The 20,321-nt window shown below is 39.7% G+C and overlaps 1 protein-coding gene across 38 annotated transcripts in view; it reads right to left on the bottom strand.

Moving 5' to 3' along the window:
- ZMAT1 (zinc finger matrin-type 1) overlaps positions 1-20,321 on the bottom strand; it is a 146,953-nt gene that overhangs the window by 31,037 nt on the left and 95,595 nt on the right. For 4 of the 38 annotated variants that reach the window (XM_081565603.1, XM_081565604.1, XM_081565608.1 and 1 more), the window contains exon 1: positions 9,191-9,553. The exons of 20 other annotated variants lie outside the window; for them this stretch is intronic. In XM_081565603.1, the coding sequence (XP_081421729.1) occupies positions 9,191-9,494 (304 nt within the window). In that variant the 5' untranslated portion in view covers positions 9,495-9,553. Of the gene's footprint in view, positions 1-8,937; positions 9,077-9,190; positions 9,564-10,021; positions 10,126-18,799; positions 19,006-20,321 lie in introns of those variants that run through there. 14 more of the 38 variants (XM_081565615.1, XM_081565629.1, XM_081565633.1 and 11 more) reach the window with 9 other exon arrangements.

Genomic DNA, 20,321 nt, shown 5'->3' with positions numbered 1-20,321 from the left:
CACACTTTACGGGTCTAAAACGTCAAAAAGTTCCAGCATTTCCTCCCCCAATCCTCCATTATTAGCATCTCCTTGTCTATGTCCTAACCCAAAAGCTGGTTCTTTCTCAAATATTTCTTGGCAATACACACATATTTCTGAGTATAAGGTTTTAGTCATTATAGATAGTGTCAGAAAGAAAATGTCTTCTTAGCAAACTGAAGTATTACTTTAGTTATAATTTAGGTATAAGTGGCTCAGTTTTCAATTACAAAGAATACACCAAATTCATGGCAGATGGTCCTGCATCTTTCAATCTAATTTGGTTGGGGAGCAAGGATTAAAATATATATAAATAGATTACATATTAGAATATCATATGAAAAATACTGAATGCTGTAAAATGTGATTTCATCTTTTGTATGCAGCAAATACGCTTCTTTAAACATAGATGGTAAACATCTCCCAGTTAATCTTAGGTATACTGTTTTAATATTCCTAACATAGCACTTCTGAGATGTTCTTCATTCCTTGACATATTTTGCCTGCTATCATAATCCTGGAAAAAATATGCATCAGTTCAGTCACTCAGTCATGTCTGACTCTTTGCGACCCCATGGACTGCAGCACACCAGGCTTCCCTGTCCATTATCAACTCCCGGAGCTTGCTCAAACTCATGTCCATCGAGTAGGTGATGCCATCCAACCACCTCATCCTCTATCGTCCCCTTCTCCTCCTGCCTTCAATCTTTCCCAGCATTAGGGTCTTTTCCAAGGAGTCAGTTCTTCACATCAGGTGGCCAAAGTATTGGAGCTTAAGCTTCACCATCAGTCCTGCCAATGAATATTCAGGGTTGATTTCCTTTAGGATTGACTAGTTTGCTCCCCTGGCTGTCCGAGGGACTCTCAAGAGCCTTCTCCAACACCACATTTCAAAAGCATCAATTCTTCGGCACTCAGCTTTCTTTATAGTCCAACTCTCACATCCATACATGACTACTGGAAAAACCATAGCTTTGCAAGATTTATACTCTGAATCAAAGCACACCTTAGGGCAGATTGGTAGTGAGATCTTAATGATACAGTGGTAACTCTCAAATACGGACTGGGATATAGTGTCTTTGAAGTATACAGGAATTTCTGATGCTGATACCATTTCTTTGTGTTTTAACATAAAACAAAAGCAATAGGGAATAAAGAGATACTGTCAAAAACTAGGTTCAATATGGGAAGAGAACCTAAGTCTGATAATAGAGTGAGAGCTTAAACTCATAGGATATGGAAAAGATTAACTTTTAAATATGTTATTTTCCAGAATCAGCAAGTTCTATAGAGCGTAGAAATATGGTCACGTAACAAAAGTTTCAGTTTGGGGCAATGAAAAAGTTCTGGACATGGGTAGTGTTGCAGGTGGCATAACAATGTGAATGTCACTGAATTGCACACTTGAAAATGCTCAAAATGGAAACCTTTATATTATGCGTGTATTATGACAATAAAAAATAAAATATTGAAAAAAATTCAAAGCACCCTTCTTCTCTCTGAACTATGGCATGAGAGGCAGTTGACAACCTGCAGAGCCAACCTGTCACTCACGAAACTGCATGAACAAGTAATAAACCTTTGTTTTGCTAGCAGTAGTGTGCCTGCATGCTAAGTCACTTCAGTCATGTCCAACTCTTTGTGACCCTATGGACTGTAGCCCGCCAGGCTCCTCTGTCCATGGGATTCTCCAGGTAAGAATAGTAGAGTGGATTGGCAGGCCCTCCTCCAGGGGAATCTTCCTGATCCAGGGATTGAACCCATGTCTCTTATGTCTTCTGCACTGGCAGATGGGTTCTTTACCATCAGTGCCACAAGTGTAGTGTAGTGTTAGTCACTCAGTCGTATCTGACTCTTTGTGACCCCATGGACTGAAGCCTGCCAGGTTCCTCTGTCCATGGGGTTCTCCAGGCAAGAACACTGGAGTGGGTTCCCATTCTCTTCTCCAGGGGATATTACTGACCCAGGGACTGAACCCGGGTTTTCTGCATTGCAGGCAGATTCTTGACCTAAATGATCTTCTACTGAATAACATTTATGAAGGCTACTTTAAATAAAAGAGTGATTTTGTGACAAATTATAAATGGGATCTTATAAAAAAGAGTTCATGTATTTGATGCTCCTACAATTTGATTATATTTATGTATAGTTGTAGCCTTTGGTTACAGAATGAATCAACCAATTTTCTATTAATGAATGTGCTTAATTAATCTCTTTACTTCCTTCCTACAAGGAATGTTTACATGACTTGAGAAACTAAAACTTTCATAATAACTTGGAATGGGAGAAAAAACCATGACCTACAGTACTAGGTAGTAGTAAAACAATAAGTAGTAGAGCACTGGGTAGTAGTAGAAAAAAAAGCAGCTTTTGAGTTGGTCAAACAGATTCAAATCCTATCTCTACCCATAACTATATAAACTTGAGAAAATTATTTAGTCACTCTGAGCCAGTTTTTTTCATCTAGAAATACAATACCTCTCTCAGGATGTGATGAATATGAAATAAAATAAAAAATGTTTAAATGTTTAATACACAAAGGCACTCAAAGTATGCTTGTTTACTATTCCAGAAACTTTGAACGTTCTACTTAATATTATATATAATTGTTTTATTTCAGATCAGAGTAATTTAAGAGATAATCTAGTCTAGAGTTTCTCAGTCTTGGCAATATTTTCACTTTGGGCCAGATAATTCATTGTTGTGAGAGGCTGTTCTATGCACTGTAGGATATTTAGCAGCATCCCTGGCCTCTACTAACTATAACAGATTTTGGTAGCATTCCCCAGTTGTCACAACCAAAAATATCTCCAGATATTGCCACAGGTCCCTTGTGGGGCAAAATTATCTCTAGTTTACAACTGATTTAGTCTAATGTCCTCATTTCAAAATGTTGAAACTAAGGCCCAGGAAGATTATAGGAAATAAAGGACTGGAGAAGGTAACATGTTAAAAGATATGATTCTAGATACAGGTGCATTTGGACCATGGACTTGGGCATTACTAAAATTCCCTGTGTTGATACAAATATATGCAATTTAGATTGTACCAGAATATCTGCCTTTGAAAAAAAAAGCAAAGAGGATTCATTTGCCAGAAACTCATTTTTAAAGGGACTTTGTTGGATTGTGTCTATTCCAAATACCTGCAATATTATGCTAAAGTTCCTGTATACAAAATGCAACTGAGTGTGAAATTCAAATGATCATACTTGAAATTTCCTTCTAGCACTATTAGACAACACCAGACAATTTAGGATGAAATAGATTTTTTTTGTGTGACAAAAGAATAATATATATGGCTTGAGTCAGAAAAAAATAATGAAATCTGTGCTTATAATTTGGTTCATTCTTACTAATGGAATTAAAAACCTTGCAAGATTTGAGGAAAAGAACCAGAAGATCCTCACATCTCTTTAGTTTTAGGTAAAAGAAACCTTGTTCACTCCAATTAAATTTTCTTTGGTGATGAGGGTGAAAGAGGAGAGTGAAAAAGCTGGCTTAAAACTCAACATCCAAAAAACTAAGATCATGGCATCTAATTTCATCACTTCATGGCAAATAGATGGGGGAAAAGTGGAAACAGTGACAGATTTTATTTTCCTGGGCTCCAGAATCACTATGGATGGTGACTGCAGCCACGAAATTGAAACATGCTTGCTTCTTGGAAGAAAAGCTAAGATGAACCTAGATAGCGTATTAAAAAGCAGAGACATCACTTTGCTGACCAAGGTCCATAGTAACAAAGGTCTGCTGACAAAGGTTTTTCCAGTAGTCATGTATGGATATGACAGCTGGACCATAAAGAAGGCTGAGCACCAAAGAATTGATGCTTTCAAACTGTGGTGCTGGAGAACACTCTTGAGAGTCCCTTGGACAGCAAGGAGATCAAACCAGTTAATCCTAAAGGAAATCAACCCTGAATATTCTTTGGAAGGGTGATGCTGAAGCTGAAGCTCCAATACTTTGGCCACCTGATGCCAAGAGCTGACTCACTGGAAAAGAACCTAATTTTGGGAAAGATTGAGGGCAGGAGGAAAAGGGGGCAGCAGAGGATGAGATGGTTGGATGGCATAACTGACTCAATGGACATGACTCTGAGCAAACTCTGGAAGATGGTGAAGGACAGGGAAGACTCGCGTGCTGCAGTCCATGGGGTCACAGAGTCAGACAGGGCTTAGCAACTGAACAACATCACAATGTGATAAGAAGTTTATGCTTATTCAAATTAGGTGACTCTAATTTATAATTGGCTATATTTACTAAAATGAATCTTACTTGCATTTGTTACATGACAATTAGATTTAGTTGTACAAAACATCAAATTTCCTCAAGACAATTCATCAGATGTTTATGGCAAGAACTAGCTACTAACTGTTTTAATGCTTTGCTGAAGAATTTCATAGTCCAATTGATCTTGACGCAAAAAAACCCACAAACACTTGTAAAAAAAATTGTAAAGAGTGCCTTGCATGCTCTATTTTAATAGGAACAAGAATGCAGCAAACCTCAAAAGGGTTGGCTGCAATACTATGAACATATATCTCATTCTTAAGTCACAGATTTGAAATCAGGAGCCATTAAGAAAGCTAAGAAGTAAACATTTTAATTCTACCAGGAGTATATGCGCTATGTTCTCCATGACTGTACTTTAGAAATAATCTTTCTCAAACATTCTTGATTAAAATGGATTTTTAAGAAATAGCTAACTTGACCTCTGCAATCTTTAAATACCATCATTATCTTAGGAAAGAATGAGCAGAGCTCAACACTAAGTTATAGGACACTAGGGAACTGATGTTAACCTTGCCAAGGAGTCTTAACTCTTTATTTCCCTAAAGGGCACACTCCATTTAAGGAGTTTTCAGATAGATTAATTGTGCCAGAAATGCAGATCTGTACCTGTCAGCATTATGAACACTCATAGCTATAATGCTATCTAGTACCTTTACTTTCTCAGATTATAAAATTAGTACCTGACCTATGAGTTTGGCAAGTTTTATTTACACAGATTATCACAATAAAAAAATAATGAAGGCTTTCTCAGAGCATATTAACAATTATAAAATGTAATGGAATTAACAAAATAATTGGGAGTACTTGTTATATGTTTAGTGTTTATTGAATTTTAAAACTAAATCCTTGACCTTCAAAATCATAAGCACTCTGTGGCTAGCTAGCTTAGCAGTCATGCTTATCAAGTTAGAAACTGAATTCAAGTCCTGTGTAAATTCATTAATTTACTTGATCCATGGGAACTACTTTGCATCAGAAAGTCACCATGCCCCTCATTCCAACAGGTTAGTAAATGTGAATGGATCTGCAAGACTGGTTTCAGGTGGAAAAGAATCAAAGTTCATATCCTAACAGATATATGTGATGAATATAATATTAATAGATGTTTATGAATCTAGATGCTTAGTCAATATTTTCACATACTGACACTTAATAAAGCAGAGGATTGGAAACTTAGAAATGGTCATTAACCTCTCTCCAGATATCCCCACCCTGCCAAAAGCAGAGAATTAAAAATTAATTCTAAGAGTTGGCTAATTATTCTTCCTTAGTACCAACATTAGATGTATCATATGATTTGCTTTAGTGTGCCTATAATATGAGACAATGTGGGCAAAGTACACATTTACAATGAACAATGGCACAGTCTTGACAGCTTATAAGTCTGACTAGTTACACTTAAAACTGTCTTTTCCCCAATTATTTTATTTTTACTTTATAATTCTACTATCAAGCACTACTATTGAGCTCTATAATACAGCTATGTCTAGTTTGCCTGTATATTCTGGGCACTGAGCCAAGTGTTTGGCACAGGTGCGCATGCCCATGTGCACAAGCACACACACACACACACACACACACACACACACACGGCATTCAATAAATTATTCCTGAATAAATGAAAGAAAGGCTATTAACTAGGTTTTCTCATGCTGGACTTGAAATTACTTAAGAACATTAGGACAAAGGAAAGCCTTGTTAGGTAATTGCTATGCAAACAGATCATTAAGCAAAATGCCAGGATGTCCTCCAATTTAAAACAGAATCTATTTAATAATTTCTTTTTCTTAAAAGGAAGAGAGAAATAACCAAGAGGGTTTCTGTTTATTTTCGTTTAGATTTTTACTATGATCACATGGTAACATCAATACTGGATGAAAACTCAGTTTTGAGCCAAAATACATTTTTGAAAAAACTTCACTGAATGAAATATGAAGGGTCCTAGAAAATCTCATGACTTGCCCCTCTCCGTGAATGTTTGTGTTTTTTCATACGTGTTCACTTGGCATTTCTTTTATTTGTTGATTTATTTTTAAGGTGATTGCCCAATTTCCCATTTGTAGCCTTTCAAAGCTTCTAATCTTCCCTGCTTAGCAATTTCTAATCTCCACTGACATTTGCTTATTACCAACCCCAAGACAGATGAAAGCCCCAAGAGTATTGACTATAGTTGAAAATGGATCAGCAAATGTTTTATAAAACAACTTTTAATGGTCCTATCTGTAGTGGATTTGTAATAATCTGAATCTTGACAATTCTTTGCCACTTGTTAGAGTCATCTTCTAACTGCTGCTGCTGCTAAGTCGCTTCAGCCATGTCCGACTCTGTGCGACCCCATAGACGGCAGCCCACCAGGCTCTGCCGTCCCTAGGATTCTCCAGGCAAGAACACTGGAGTGGGTTGCCATTTCCTTCTCCAGTGCATGAAAGGGAAAAGTGAAAATGAAGTCGCTCAGTAGTGTCCTACTCTTAGCGACCCCATGGACTGTAGCCTACCAGGCTCCTCCATCCATGGGATTTTCCAGGCAAGAGTACTGGAGTGGGGTGCCATTGCCTTCTCCGATCTTCTAACTAGGACTTAAAAAACAAAACAAGCAAAAGATATTGGCACACCACCAAGAAACATTTTTCTCTCCTCTTCTTTATCCACTATCATAACTGGCAACAATTTATGGCCTCTATAAATATTGAAACAAAATAACTTGATACCTAAATAGCGTTTTGGACAGTGTACTATATCAACTATGTATCATTTGTTAAGTGAAAACTCAGAGGAGTTTTGGTTTGGACTGAACAGTTAATGAAGGATATTTACCCAAAATGAAACGGTAAGAGATAATTTTTAGGTAGCAATTATATTTGGTTTCTCATATCCTAGTAAACTGTATCAGCACTAACAACACAGATTGTATTACTCACTGAATGTCAGGTCATAAATCTTGGTCAAGGTTTCTATAGTTTATGAACCACTGTTCTAGTGCACAGTCATGGAAATACTATTGAAAGAATATCAATGCAGAACTGCAAAATCATGGTTCATACTTTCAGATCTGAAATTGATCTAGAGTTTGGCTAGTCCAATACCTGTATTTCAGAAATGTCAAGATCCAAATCCAGGAAGCTTGAGTTCTGTTCAGGGTCAGAAATATCTAGCAGATAAACTAACACCAGAACCTAGATTCAGCAGACTCCTATTTTAGGGCTTTCCTCATTTTTACCAGCTAGCAGTAGTATAGACAGGGTATTGCCACTACTTTCTGAATTTGTAACTCTTAAAGCCATTAATACCTGCATATATTCAAAGATACTGCAACCAAGTCAGTCACAGAGCCAGGCAAAAAAGCCATCTTTTCCATACGATGCTGGTCCTAAACCTTACTGTGAAAAGGCCATGTGAGTCAACCTGAACTGTGATCTTGACTCCTGAAAAACTGTTCTCTCCTTTGTGTTGGTTATAGACAGAAACTTTGGTATAAAAACAAAAATTCCAGGAGGTTTCATACTTTCATCCCTGAGCAAATGTGTTTACGTCCAGGATGACTGAAGACACTAAATAGAAGTCTTTCAAAAGCTGCCTTCAGTAAAAGAGGTCATAAATTAAAAAAAATCATGTACAGTGTATTTCTAACTTCTATATTTAGTGCCATTTATGTAATGTGCCTATGACAACATTGTAAGGGATTTTCTTCTGCTTTGCCATTCCTCCAAAGTGAAAGATGTCATAGGTTACGGGATACATCATTTAAGAATGTGAAAATTATTTTTATGGAATACTTTTATTTCTACTTCTAGGAAAAAGTAACTTAGATTATTTTACTCTATTTTGGGGTCCACAATCTTTTACTTTGGAGGCAAATTAGCAGCATATGGTAACACAGAATATACTGGAAATAACGAAATTTACGATGACAAAATGCTTTACAGAGATCTTCTGCGGTGGACTCGGTCTCACTCAGATAAGAAGCATTTCCAAAACTGCTTTAAAACACATTTCAATGGCAAATTTTACAGTTTCCTATTAGTAGGCTGTTCACAAATATATAGTACTTTGTGTGAACTAAATACCACTTCGGCTGAAATAGTCAAGAAATATCTTATGTTAGGAGTAATGTGTGTTGGTATGTACATTATTTATTAAATCCAAAACCACCTTAAAGATGGGCACGAAAACCTTGCTTTAGAAGGTTACACCCTCAAATAGCCAAAGAAAATTCTGAAATCTGTGCCTCTGCCACTCTTCTTTCCTCGGTACAACCCCCTCCACCAGACCCTACGACTCTAAAATCCAACCGATCCTACCTTAAAGCTCAACTAATCTCGTCTCTCCTTAAACACACTACTCTTAAGTTTCTACACTGAAGGATGCTGAATTTCCCCGAGGGGAAATTTCCTCCCTCTCCTTTCTTTGGCCGTTTGTCTCTCATCTCTGGCCCCTCTCGCCGTCAGTCCCCCTTCCCTTTCCCTGACCTTCTAGAACCAGCGCACTTTTCTACCTTGCCCTCTCTCCTTTCACCAAATCACACCTCGGATTCCTAGAGAGAGCACACTAAAGCGCCCTGGCTGGGAGAGAAATTAAGTGGGTTTGTTTTTTTTTTCCCTTCGAACTTCTGGCTTGTGAGTACCTGCAGTTCCTTTTCCTGGGGGCCCTCATCCTTTTCGGGGATGAAGGAGGTAAGGAAGCCCCTCTCTGCTTCGTCCCTCTGGCATACTCGTGGCTACAACGGCGGGGCGGGGCGGGGCGAGCTTGGCCTTTACTGCGCCACAGCAGGTGGGGGGTGGGGCGGTGGCGAACCGCGCCCAGTCCGCTCTGGGACAGGCAGAAGAGAGGCAGCGAAGGAGATGGGGCCGCCCCCACACCCCGGGGCGGGAACTCACCTTCTCTCAGGCAAGGGCGGGTGTCTACTTTAAAACTACTGCCCCCCCTCCCCGCCGCCGCCATAGTGGAGCCGCCAAAGCCGCCGCCGCCGCCGCCGCCGCCGCCACAGTCACCGGCAGGCGGGCAGGCAGGCGTGGAGGTGGCGGAGGAGGCAGGCACAATCGCTGCCGCTGCCGCCGCCGCCGCCGCCGCCGCGCAGGCGGTGGCGGTGGAGGAGGAGGAGGAGGAGGCGACAGAGACGGTAGCTTCCTGAGGGGAAGACTCCACTGCCAGCTGTGTGACAGCGCTCGGCGCCGCCGCCATCGCAGCGAGGCGGCGACAATTGCTCTTGTGCCTCACTCCTGTTAGCGCCTCTTGCCCCGCCTCCCGCTTAGCCCCGCCCCTTGGCCCCTCTTTTCCTCGCTTAGGCTCAAGCCTCTTTCTCGTTCCTTCTCTCCACCAATAGGAACGCTTGGGACCCGCGGGCCACCCCCTCCCTTCCCCCCACGGCTTGGCGTCACCAGCCTCCCTTTGGAGGGGAAGCGACAGTGGCCAAGGGCAAAGGGCAAAAAGCGCGGGATGTAAAAGCACGTGGGCTTCACACAGTGATGTCTCTTCCGTTGGAGGAGCTAATGTAAAACCAATTTAAGGAAAAGAATGTCTGGAAACCAATTTATTCCATCACCAAAATCGCTGTGAAATATATCTTCTCCCGCCTTTCTTAAAGCCCTCAGTGAACAGAAAAATAGCAGAAGCCTTGGTCATGATGCATTTTCATCACGAGCCCTAAAGTCCTGCTTAACTATGGGTCTACCCATCTAAATTACGATAAAAAAACTGGAAATCGGGACCTCTCTGATGGTCGAGTGGTTAAGACTTCGCCTTCAAATGCCGGGGGTGTGGGTTTGATCCCTCATCAGGGAGCTAAGATCCCATGTGACTTGAGGCCAAAATACTGAAACATAAAATAGAGGCAACATTGTAACAAACTCAATAAAAAACTTAAAAAAAAAACAAACAAAAAAACCCCCTGGAAATCCAGGACCCAACCATAAAACTAGAATATTACTTATTTGAATCTCCTCACCATCTTCCCCCCAAATTCCAAAGAAACAATTATCTTGATTCATATTAGTTATTATTCCCATACTCTTTTTACATATGTTCCAGTACATAGATATATGCCTAAACCATGTTGTTTAGTTTTGTTTTCAAATTTGACAAAAATTTATATATTTTTCTAGGTAGCATTTTGGGGCTTGTTACTTTCGCTAAAATTTTGTTTCTGAAATTCATCCATGTAGCGTAGTTCACTCACTGTCAATGCTGTAAAATATGCATCCAGTTCTCTGTTGATGGGTATGTGTCATGGTGCATCTGTGCAAAAGTGTCTCTTGGGTATGCTCTCCTTTGCATTTTCACTTCCACAGCCGTATTTCAAATCCTCATTGTCTCTTGTCAGAACTATAAAATTTGCCTCACTGGTCTCGTTTCCTCTGATCTCAAGCCCTTCAATCTATTTCCATATTCCTGCCATTTATTACTGACTCACCTTTGCTTGTTAGACAGTCAAAGGACACAGTTTTGCACTATTAGTCTCCCCCCTCTTTTCCTATTCTCACCCCTTTCCACTGTCCCCACCTCCCCCACAGTGCTTTTACTTTATTTAGCAGTACTAAAATCTTCTTACAGATTCCTATAAAAGCTGTTATTTCATGATGTAATGCTATTGTATATATTGCTTCTTCTTCCTGAAATGTCCCCTTCCTCTATAATTAGGCATCTTCCTACTGAATCCCTATACACCCCTTGAAATCCAAATAATATATCACTTCTTCCAGGTAACATGTCCTGTCCCTGCTTAGCCTTAATTCCACTCTCTTCTGTGCTACATCTATATCATGTGCCTATTTTGATTGTGTGCCTCTCTTCTCTATAGACTGGGACCATTTTGAAACAAAAGACAGTTTATTTCTGATTTCTCATGATTCAGCACAATGAAATCCCAGGCAAAGGTAAAAAATCAATGGTTGTTAAGCCTAGGTCCCTAAGTCCTTAGGTCTGGCCCACAGATGTCTTTTAACTGCACAGTTATTTATTTACTTCCCTGTCAACATTTGAAACATTTGGCATTTCATACAAAAGAAAAAAAAATCTCTTAAAAACATTTGAAGATTTGGCAGTATTTGTTGTGCATTCCTAACCACCAACAACTGGCTGGAGCTGAATAGCAAACTAAGAGACTTGGAGTGCTAGGCTCTTAAGGACATTTTTATGTTGTTTTTGTGGTTCAATAATTTACCCAAGATTACCTGAGTCATTGGGTTTCTCTAATGTTCTTTCCTATCCTTCTCTAAGTTAATGCAGCATTTACTCCTTGAAGAAATTACTGGAAAGATCACACACAAGAAATATTCCACTGAAACAGCCAGTAGGACAAGGCATGCATAAAAAAGAGTGTAATTTATCCCTTCCAGTATGGGAGGGAGAATCCCTCAAAAGCATTGTTTCTCAAAATATGAATCACAGTTCATATATAACTGTATAACTGTATAAGAACTATTCAATCAGAATCTGGAGAGTGTGCATCCCTCAGGATCCAGTCAGAAAAAGAGAAATTGCACTAGGTATTTCAAACAGAAATTATTTAATATAGAGAATCAGGTATTTTTAAAAAATCAGGAAGGTTAGAGGAATAAAACTCAGAGGACTTTTCCAGATATTGTCAACTAGTATTGGACAGTCTTTCCACCCTCTTCTGTGTTCTCCTCTGTGTTGCAGAAGCTGGAAGCCTATGAATTACATTTCCCAGACTTTTTGGCCAGCAGGATTCTGAATATGGTTTAGGATTCTGAATATGGTTTAGGTCTCACCAGTGGTACACATTTTAGAATCGAATGGAGGCCATTCTTTATATGCACTCAAATAGATGTAAAACAGGAGTTTTTGTGGTGGTCTCAACATTCTTCTGCATGGCTTATACCCAAAGGCTTTGGAGGACCTGTAAGGTTAGCAGTGATTTACTTGAACCTGCTGATCTCTGTCGGAGAAGGCAATGGCACCCCACTCCAGTACTCTTGCCTGGAAAATCCCATGGACGGAGGAGCCTGGTAGGCTACAGTCCATGGGGTCGCTAAGAGTCGGACACGACTGAGCGACTTCGCTTTCACTTTTCCCTTTCATGCACTGGAGAAGGAAATGGCAATCTGCTCCAGTATTCTTGCCTGGAGAATCCCAGGGACGGCGGAGCCTGGTGGGCTGCCGTCTATGGGGTCGCACAGAGTCGGACACGACTGAAGCGACTTAGCAGCAGCAGCAGCAGCAGCAGCAGCTGACCTCTGTGTGGTAGTTACAATTTCCTGTCTTTGGACCATAGCAGTCAACAAATACTAATTAAGATACAGTTACTTCTTCCTTCTTAGGCTCAGTGGAAACATTTGTGTCTTCTGTTCAATCAAACAGTAAAAAGGGGGGAGAGGATATTGCATGACATAAAAGAAAGAAAGTAGTTAATTTTCTTCCCATTCCCCAACTCCATTTGGTGACATGCCAGAAAAGAAAAATGCCACCAAATCTGAGTAATACACTATGACAATAAGCACCTACTTTCCTGTCTTCCTCTTACACTTCTCATTGTTCTCTATGACTGTAATGCTATTAAGTGAATGGCAAAATAATTTCTTTCACAAGAGAGAGGAGGTGGAATGTAGCAAAGAGTAACAGTTAATGAAAGCCTCCTATGGGCTACACTTTTCCCATAGTTTCCCAGTCATCTCACAACAGTGATGTTGAATTGGGTTCATTAACCTCATTTAAAGAATGCACTCAGATTCATGGATATAACTAACTTTTCCCTGGTTTTCAATTTAGTGATTGAAATGGTCTGCTTATATCACTGGACCACAGGGAGGGGGACAGTATTCGTGGAAATGAGTTTTAACTACTGACTCCTAAAATCACAGAAAGAAGAAGGGGGTGGGGGTGTGTGGAAGTGGGTCTAAGGTGTAGGTCAGAGGTGCCAAAAAGAAATAAAGGAGTATATCTTTGAATATTTGAGAAATCAACAAGGAAAAGCATACCAATTGTTATTTCACTATTTCTATGGTGAAATGTAATATGCTTTGTTTGGAATAATATGGGGAAATTAAAAATTCCATTGCCAAACACAATACACTTAAAGATATCAGAAAATGGAAGAAATAATTAGAATATAATTTAGTGGTATATAACTAATGTGATTTACATAAAAATGAACGTGACTAAGTAGAACAGTAATATTCAAATTTATCAACAAATAAATCAAAGGTGAAAAACAATTGCAATCAAATATCCAAAGTTGCTCGGCACCAGTAAAATTAAAGAAAAACAAATAGACACATTGATATTTACAAATAAGAAAGACATAAAATAGCACGTATAATGTAACAAAGTTTTAAAGGAAAATATATGCATATGAATATACAGATATAACAATTGAATTATGTACAAACACACATACAACATATCTGCAGAATACTAAGAGTATTTTAGATTTCTCCATTGTTGAAGCAGTAATATAGACAAAATTATGACAACACAAGATGTATCTCATTAGGAATTGATGTTATATGACCCAATCAAAAAATGGGCCAAAGAACTAAACAGGCATTTCTCCAAAGAAGACGTACAGATGGCTAACAAACACATGAAAAGATGCTCAACATCACTCATTATCAGAGAAATGCAAATCAAAGCCACAATGTGGTACCATCTCACGCTGGTCAGAATGGCTGCTATCCAAAAGTCTACAAACAATAAATGCTGGAGAGGGTGTGGAGAAAAGGGAATCCTCTTACACTGTTGGTGGGAATGGAAACTAGAATAGCCACTATCTCCACAGTGTGGAGATTCCTTAAAAAACTGCCATACGACCCAGCAATCCCAGTGCTGGGCATACACATTGAGGAAACCAGAATTGAAAGAGACCTGTATACCCCAATGTTCATTGCAGCACTGTTTACAGTAGCTAGGACATGGAAGCAACATAGATGTCCATTGGCAGACGAATGGATAAGAAAGCTGTGGTACCTATACACAATGGAATATTACTCAGCTATTAAAAAGAACACATTTGAATCAGTTCTAATGAGGTGGATGAAACTGGAGCCTACTATACAGAGTGAAGTAAGTCAGAAAGAAAATTAAATAAAGCCTCCAATTAAAATAAATTAATTTTAAAAAAGAATTGATGTTATCGAATTGTATTTTTATTAACGTGAAAGTTGTCAAATACCTATACAGTTAAATGAAAAGGAAGTTATACAGAGACTTTACAGAAAATATATCTGTGTATGTCTAATGTCTTGGTCTCACAGTATACACTTTTGTGTATTCTCATTCTTGTTCTCTGCTCCTTACCCCCATCACATAGATGCATAGAGACACACACACACACACGGAACTTTCTTGTCAGCATAGAGAGGGTCTGAGAGGAACATCCTACCATATGACTTAGCGTCAAGATATGTAGCAGAATCACACAATGCTCTTTATGCTATATAAACATCTAGAAAATTTCAGATGATTCTCACTGTTTGAGAACTATAGGGAAGTGTTTTCCTAAACCTAAATTTATCTTCTATGATTGGTTAAGGGAGGAGCAGCTTAAGTGTTGGTCACATAACCACTCAATGGAGTTTGGAATCAGGGACAAATTTCAGCACCCTATCTCCACTTGTTTCCTGTGTTTTCCCGACTTCTGATGTTTACATTTTATGTTATCCATCCTCTTTATATTACCATGCAGCTCTTGCTTTAAGAGACATCAACTGCCCTCTTAGGTCCTATTTAGAGTTGTTCTTTCAGCTATAGACTTCTCAGGATTAAAATGACAATGGAGTTAAATAGAAGTAATTGCACAAGTAATATTAATAGTGTATCCTCGCAAATTTTAAAATTTTAATACTAATCTTACCAGCCAGCTGATAGTTGTTTTCTGGATGTAAAGAATGTCAGAATAAATCTCACTGTTAGCCATTTTTTTGTTATTACTTAAGGGGGTATTCCATGTGGGCACTTAAAAAATATTTAGTATTATTACAGAGAGATTTTATGCTGCAGGAAGTGTCTGAGAATTTAGCTTGATGATACCTGCTATGCGTGCGTGTGTGTCTGTGTGTGTGTATTGAATAGACCAGATCCAGTCTTTGAATGTCTCTTAAACAGAGCCACTCACCATGAGTCTTTTCTTCAAGAAAGATTTTCTTTTAAAATAGCTGCATTGTATAAGGGTTTGGATGAGGGTCTGAATATCTTTACAGGGTCTTGTAAAACTACTCAAAAGCACCATAGGACATGTACTTCACTATAATATTGAGTTGACATTTATTGGGTGTTGAACATGACAGAGGATGTGACCTACCTCAGGTCCTACAAAGACTGATTGGTTTGACTATGGGACACACCTGCTGACTCTCACTTTAACACTCAATCCAACAGACCTACTCCCCTGAGTATTTTGTCTTGTAAGCCTCCAGGGACAGCATAGATGTGAAGTCCCCAGAAGGAAGGATATTGCAACTCTATAGCAAGTTTATATGGTAATAGTTCACAGAGTCCTTCCCCAAAGGGACCTATAGCCTTTTACTTAGCTAATTGTACGTTAGGGAACAATTACCCAGGCATATTTAGTCTCTTGGACACTGAGGTCTAGTTGACATTGATGCCTGAAAACCTAAAGTATATTCATGGCTCTCTGAGACGGAGCATATAAATTATCCCAGGTCTGACTTACTGTATTTCTAATAAGTCTATCAGACAATCTGCTTGTCATCTCCCTGATCCACGAATATATAACTAGAATAGACGTACATGGCAGGTGACAGAATCTCCATATTGGTTCCTTAGCCTGTAAGGAAAAAACTATCATTCTGGGGTAATCCAAGTGGAAGCCTCTGAAACTTCTACCACTCTGGCCAAGACAGTAAATTTAAAAAGAACATACAAAATCCTGTGGGGAGTGGCAGAAATTTGTCCCATCCTTAAAGACTTAGAGGAGGTAGTGGTAATGATGCCTATCATTTTGCCTCTTATCAGTCTGGATCATAAAAAATCCAAAGGGATTAAGGAGGAGGAAAATAAACCGCCACAAACTCAAACAAGTATTAGATCCATTTGCAGCTGCCATATTGGTTGTGGTATCTTTGCTAGAACAGATTTTAAGTACACAAGACATGGTCACTAATCTAACAAATGAATTCTTTCCAACCTTATCATGCATGAAGAACGTCCAGGCACAGTTCACATTCACATGATTTGGACAAATGAATTAATGTGTGGCTTTGTCCCAGAGATATGTTAACTTTCCAATTCTGTTATAGTTTGAAGAGATATGAAACATGTCGACATTCTGCAGAATATTGCTTTGGTCCACTATATAGATGTTTTCCAGTGGTCATGTATGGATGTGAGAGTTGGACTATAAAGAAAGCTGAGCGCCGAAGAACTGATGCTTTCGAACTGTGGTGTTGGAGAAGACTCTTGAGAGTCCCTTGGACTGCAAGGAGATCCAACCAATCCATCCTAAAGGAAATCAGTCCCAGGTGTTCATTGGAAGGACTGATTTTGAAGCTGAAACTCCAATACTTTGGCCACTTGATGCGAAGAGCTGACTCACTGGAAAAGTCCCTGATGCTGGGAAAGATTGAGGGCAGGAGGAGAAGGGGACGACAGAGGATGAGATGGCTGGATGGCATCATCGACTCGATGGACATGGGTTTGGGTGGACTCAGGGAGTTGATGATGGACAGGGAGGCCTGGCGTGCTGCAGTTCATGGGGTTGCAAAGAGTCGGACATGACTGAGCGACTGAACTGAACTGAACTGAACTATATAGATGATATCATGTTAACTGGATCAGATGAGAAAGGTACATTTGAGTCCTTAGTAAAACACATAGTGGGAGATAAAACCATCACAGATTCACATCAGTGAAGGTTTTAGGGATCTAGTCATCTTGGGCATACACAGACAATCTTATGAATATACAGGATGCATTATAGCATTTTTGGCCATCTACCAATCAAGTAGGATGGATGAGACACCCGATAGGCCTCTTCTGGTTATAGAGGCAGCACATTCCAACTTAGAAATACTGTTCTGACCCATTTACCAAGAATGGTAAATGCAATGGAAGAATACCAACTTTGAGTGGGGTTTAATTAAAAAAAGGCTCTGTAGTAGGTCCAAGCTTGGGTGTATGCAGCCTTGCTGCTTGGCCCATATGACCCAATAGATCTTATTGTATTAAAAGTAGGTACATGTAGAGGGAATAGATGACATGGGTAATTTATGGCGAGCCTTGGCAGGAGATTTACAACATAATCTCAATGTTCTGAAGCAAAGCCATGCCACCTGCAATGAAGAATTAGATACCATTCAAAAAAGACCCCAGGTATGTTATTGAGCCTTGATAGATACACAGCACCTGATCCTTTGACACCAAGTGAATATACAGCTAGAATTTTCCATCATGAGCTGAATACTGTCAGGCCCACAAAATCATAAACTTGAGTGGGTTCAGCAATGATTCACTGTAAATTGGAAGTGGTATGGCTGGTATTGGGCATGGGCAGGTCACAAAAGCATAGTTAAACTACTGATGTGGGTGCCAAGGCTCCCAAGTTATCAAAACTGTTTCATCAGAGCCTCAAGTCTCAACTCATAGTTGTGGCCATGGAAGATTCCTTATGACCAGCTTGATGGAGGAACAAACTGATTTGTGGATGGGTTGGCCCAGTATGTGGGTAGAAGCTGAAAATAGAATGCTGCTGCACTATGCTTTGCTCTGAGGTAGCCTTGAAAGATGTACATTTTAAGGGTAAAGCTTCCCAATATGCAGCACCATGGGGAGAGTATCTTGGTCATTCATCTTGGTTTAAAGAGAATTGGCCCAGGGTAAGAATATGTATGAACTCAGAGGCAGTGGAAGATGACTTGTCAAGTTGGTCAGGGTCCTGGAAGGAGAAAGATAGAATATCCAGTACAACAAATTCTGGAGAGGAGGCATATGGATGAGGGATGAACTAATGGGAGTAGGCACAAAGTGAACATCTCTGTATTGCACATTAACACCCACTAAAGAGAGCTATGACAAACCTAGACAGCATATTAAGAAACAGAGACATCACTCCAGTAGTCATGTATGGATATGAGACCACAAAGAAGGCTGAGCACCAAAGAATTGATGCTTTTGAACTGTGGTGTTGGAGAAGACTCTAGAGAGTCCCTTGGACTGCAAAGAGATCAAACCAGTCAGTCCTAAGGGAAATCAATCCTGAATATCCCTTGGAGGTACTGATGCTGAATCTGAAGCTCCAATACTTTGGCCACCTGATATGAAGAGCCAACTTATTACTAAAGACCCAGATGCTGGGAAAGATTGAAGGCAGGAGGAGAAGGGGATGATGGAGGAGGAGATGGTTGTTTGGCATCACTGACTCAATGGATATGAGTTTGAGAAAGTTCTGGGAGGTGGTGAAGGACAGGGAAGCCTGGAGTGCTGCAGTCCATGGGGTCACAGAGAGTTGGCCATGACTAAGCAATTGAACAACAACAACAAAGCCCAAGTTGCACTAGTTGTAAAGAACCCACCTCCTAATGCAGGAGATATAAGAGATGAAGGTTCAATCCCTGGGTTGGAAAGATCCCCTGGAGGAGGGCATGGCAATCCACTTCAATATTCTTGCCTGGAGAATTCCAAGGACAGAGAAGCTTGGTAGCCTGCAGTCCATGTGGTCGCACAGAGTTGGACACGACTGAAGCAACTGAGCATGCATGCACACAAACACAAACAGCACCTACCACAGAAGAGACATTAAACAATCAAGTAGACAAAATAAATAAGCCAGTTGACCTTAGCCAGTTCCTGTTAGAAGCCTGCTATAGTGATAGCAAAATGGTTACTTGAAGAGAGTATTAATATAATTAATGAATTATATTAATCAATTAATATAATTAATGTTCATTAATGAAACTGATGTTGGTTATGCACAGGCCCAACAGTGTTTATCTCCTGAATCCATTTCTCTGTTTACCCGCCCCACTATGATGCTCTGTCCCTCTGTATCATCTTTTGCTTTTGGAGATCAATGGGAAATTTTCTCCTAAATCATACTATATAATAAAATCAGGGGTTAGGAAAAGACATGAAAGAAAAGAAAATGATAAAAATCATTCTTTTCTTTACCAACTCCATTAGGTAATTTATCCTATAACCACTGAATGTTGAAAATAATGTGAACTGGGACTGGAATGCATAATTGTCTGACTTCAAAGTCTAAGACTTTAACCACTGCACTAGGTTTTCTCTCTCTGTCTTTGCACACATACCCACTCTCTCTCTCTCTCTCTCTCTCTCTCTCTCTCTCTCTCTCACACACACACACACACACACACACACACAACTTCCTTGAAATATGAGATACCATTTAGCAAAGAACAAAGCCAGTAGAGAATAAAACCAGTACACTGGCTGCTGGAGAGGCCGCTGGAGTGAATTCAGGAGACCTCTCAAGGTCCTGGTACCAGCAACTCACCCTGTAACTCTTTAACAACCTTGCATAAATCCCATCACCTCTGTTCTTACTTCACCTATCAGTCTGAATTTCACTTGTCATGCTTCTCATATATCCAGGTTTGTGCAGGAGAAGAACATGACAATTAGTTGAATTATTTTAATTAAATGCCTCTAGTTCATGACATTGAAGCATGGTGGCACCAAGAGGCTGATAGGAAACAATTGCTACCAAGAGCAGAGGCCTTGGGTTCAGTAGCTCTGGTAGGGGTTCCAGGTTTATGAGAAAAATGTGAAAGTGGTTTAAAGCACCCTGAATTAACATACTGGTTGTCGTTTTGCTACAAAAATGAAATCCAGTTAGCATTGTATCCAGTGAGAGTTCACCCAATTCCCCATCAAATGATGTGTGTCCTTTGCCTTAAGAGCCACCAGCTTCCCTCCTGGATTATATACGGTATCTTCCTTCTTTCAACTGGAAGTCCTTTCACTACACTCAAGTAACAGTGAAGTAAAATGAAATGCATTTCTATCCTTCTTCACCAAACACCAGAATTTAACATGCAAACCAAGATAGCTCTTCCAAGTAGGCTTCCATTC

Source organism: Giraffa tippelskirchi, chromosome X (genome assembly GCF_054371585.1).
Source record: "Giraffa tippelskirchi isolate mGirTip1 chromosome X, T2T-mGirTip1v1.2.pri, whole genome shotgun sequence".
NCBI classification, from domain to species: Eukaryota; Metazoa; Chordata; class Mammalia; order Artiodactyla; family Giraffidae; genus Giraffa; species Giraffa tippelskirchi.
Note: the sequence above shows the minus strand (reverse complement) of the source record. Positions and strands in the feature narration are given on the sequence as shown.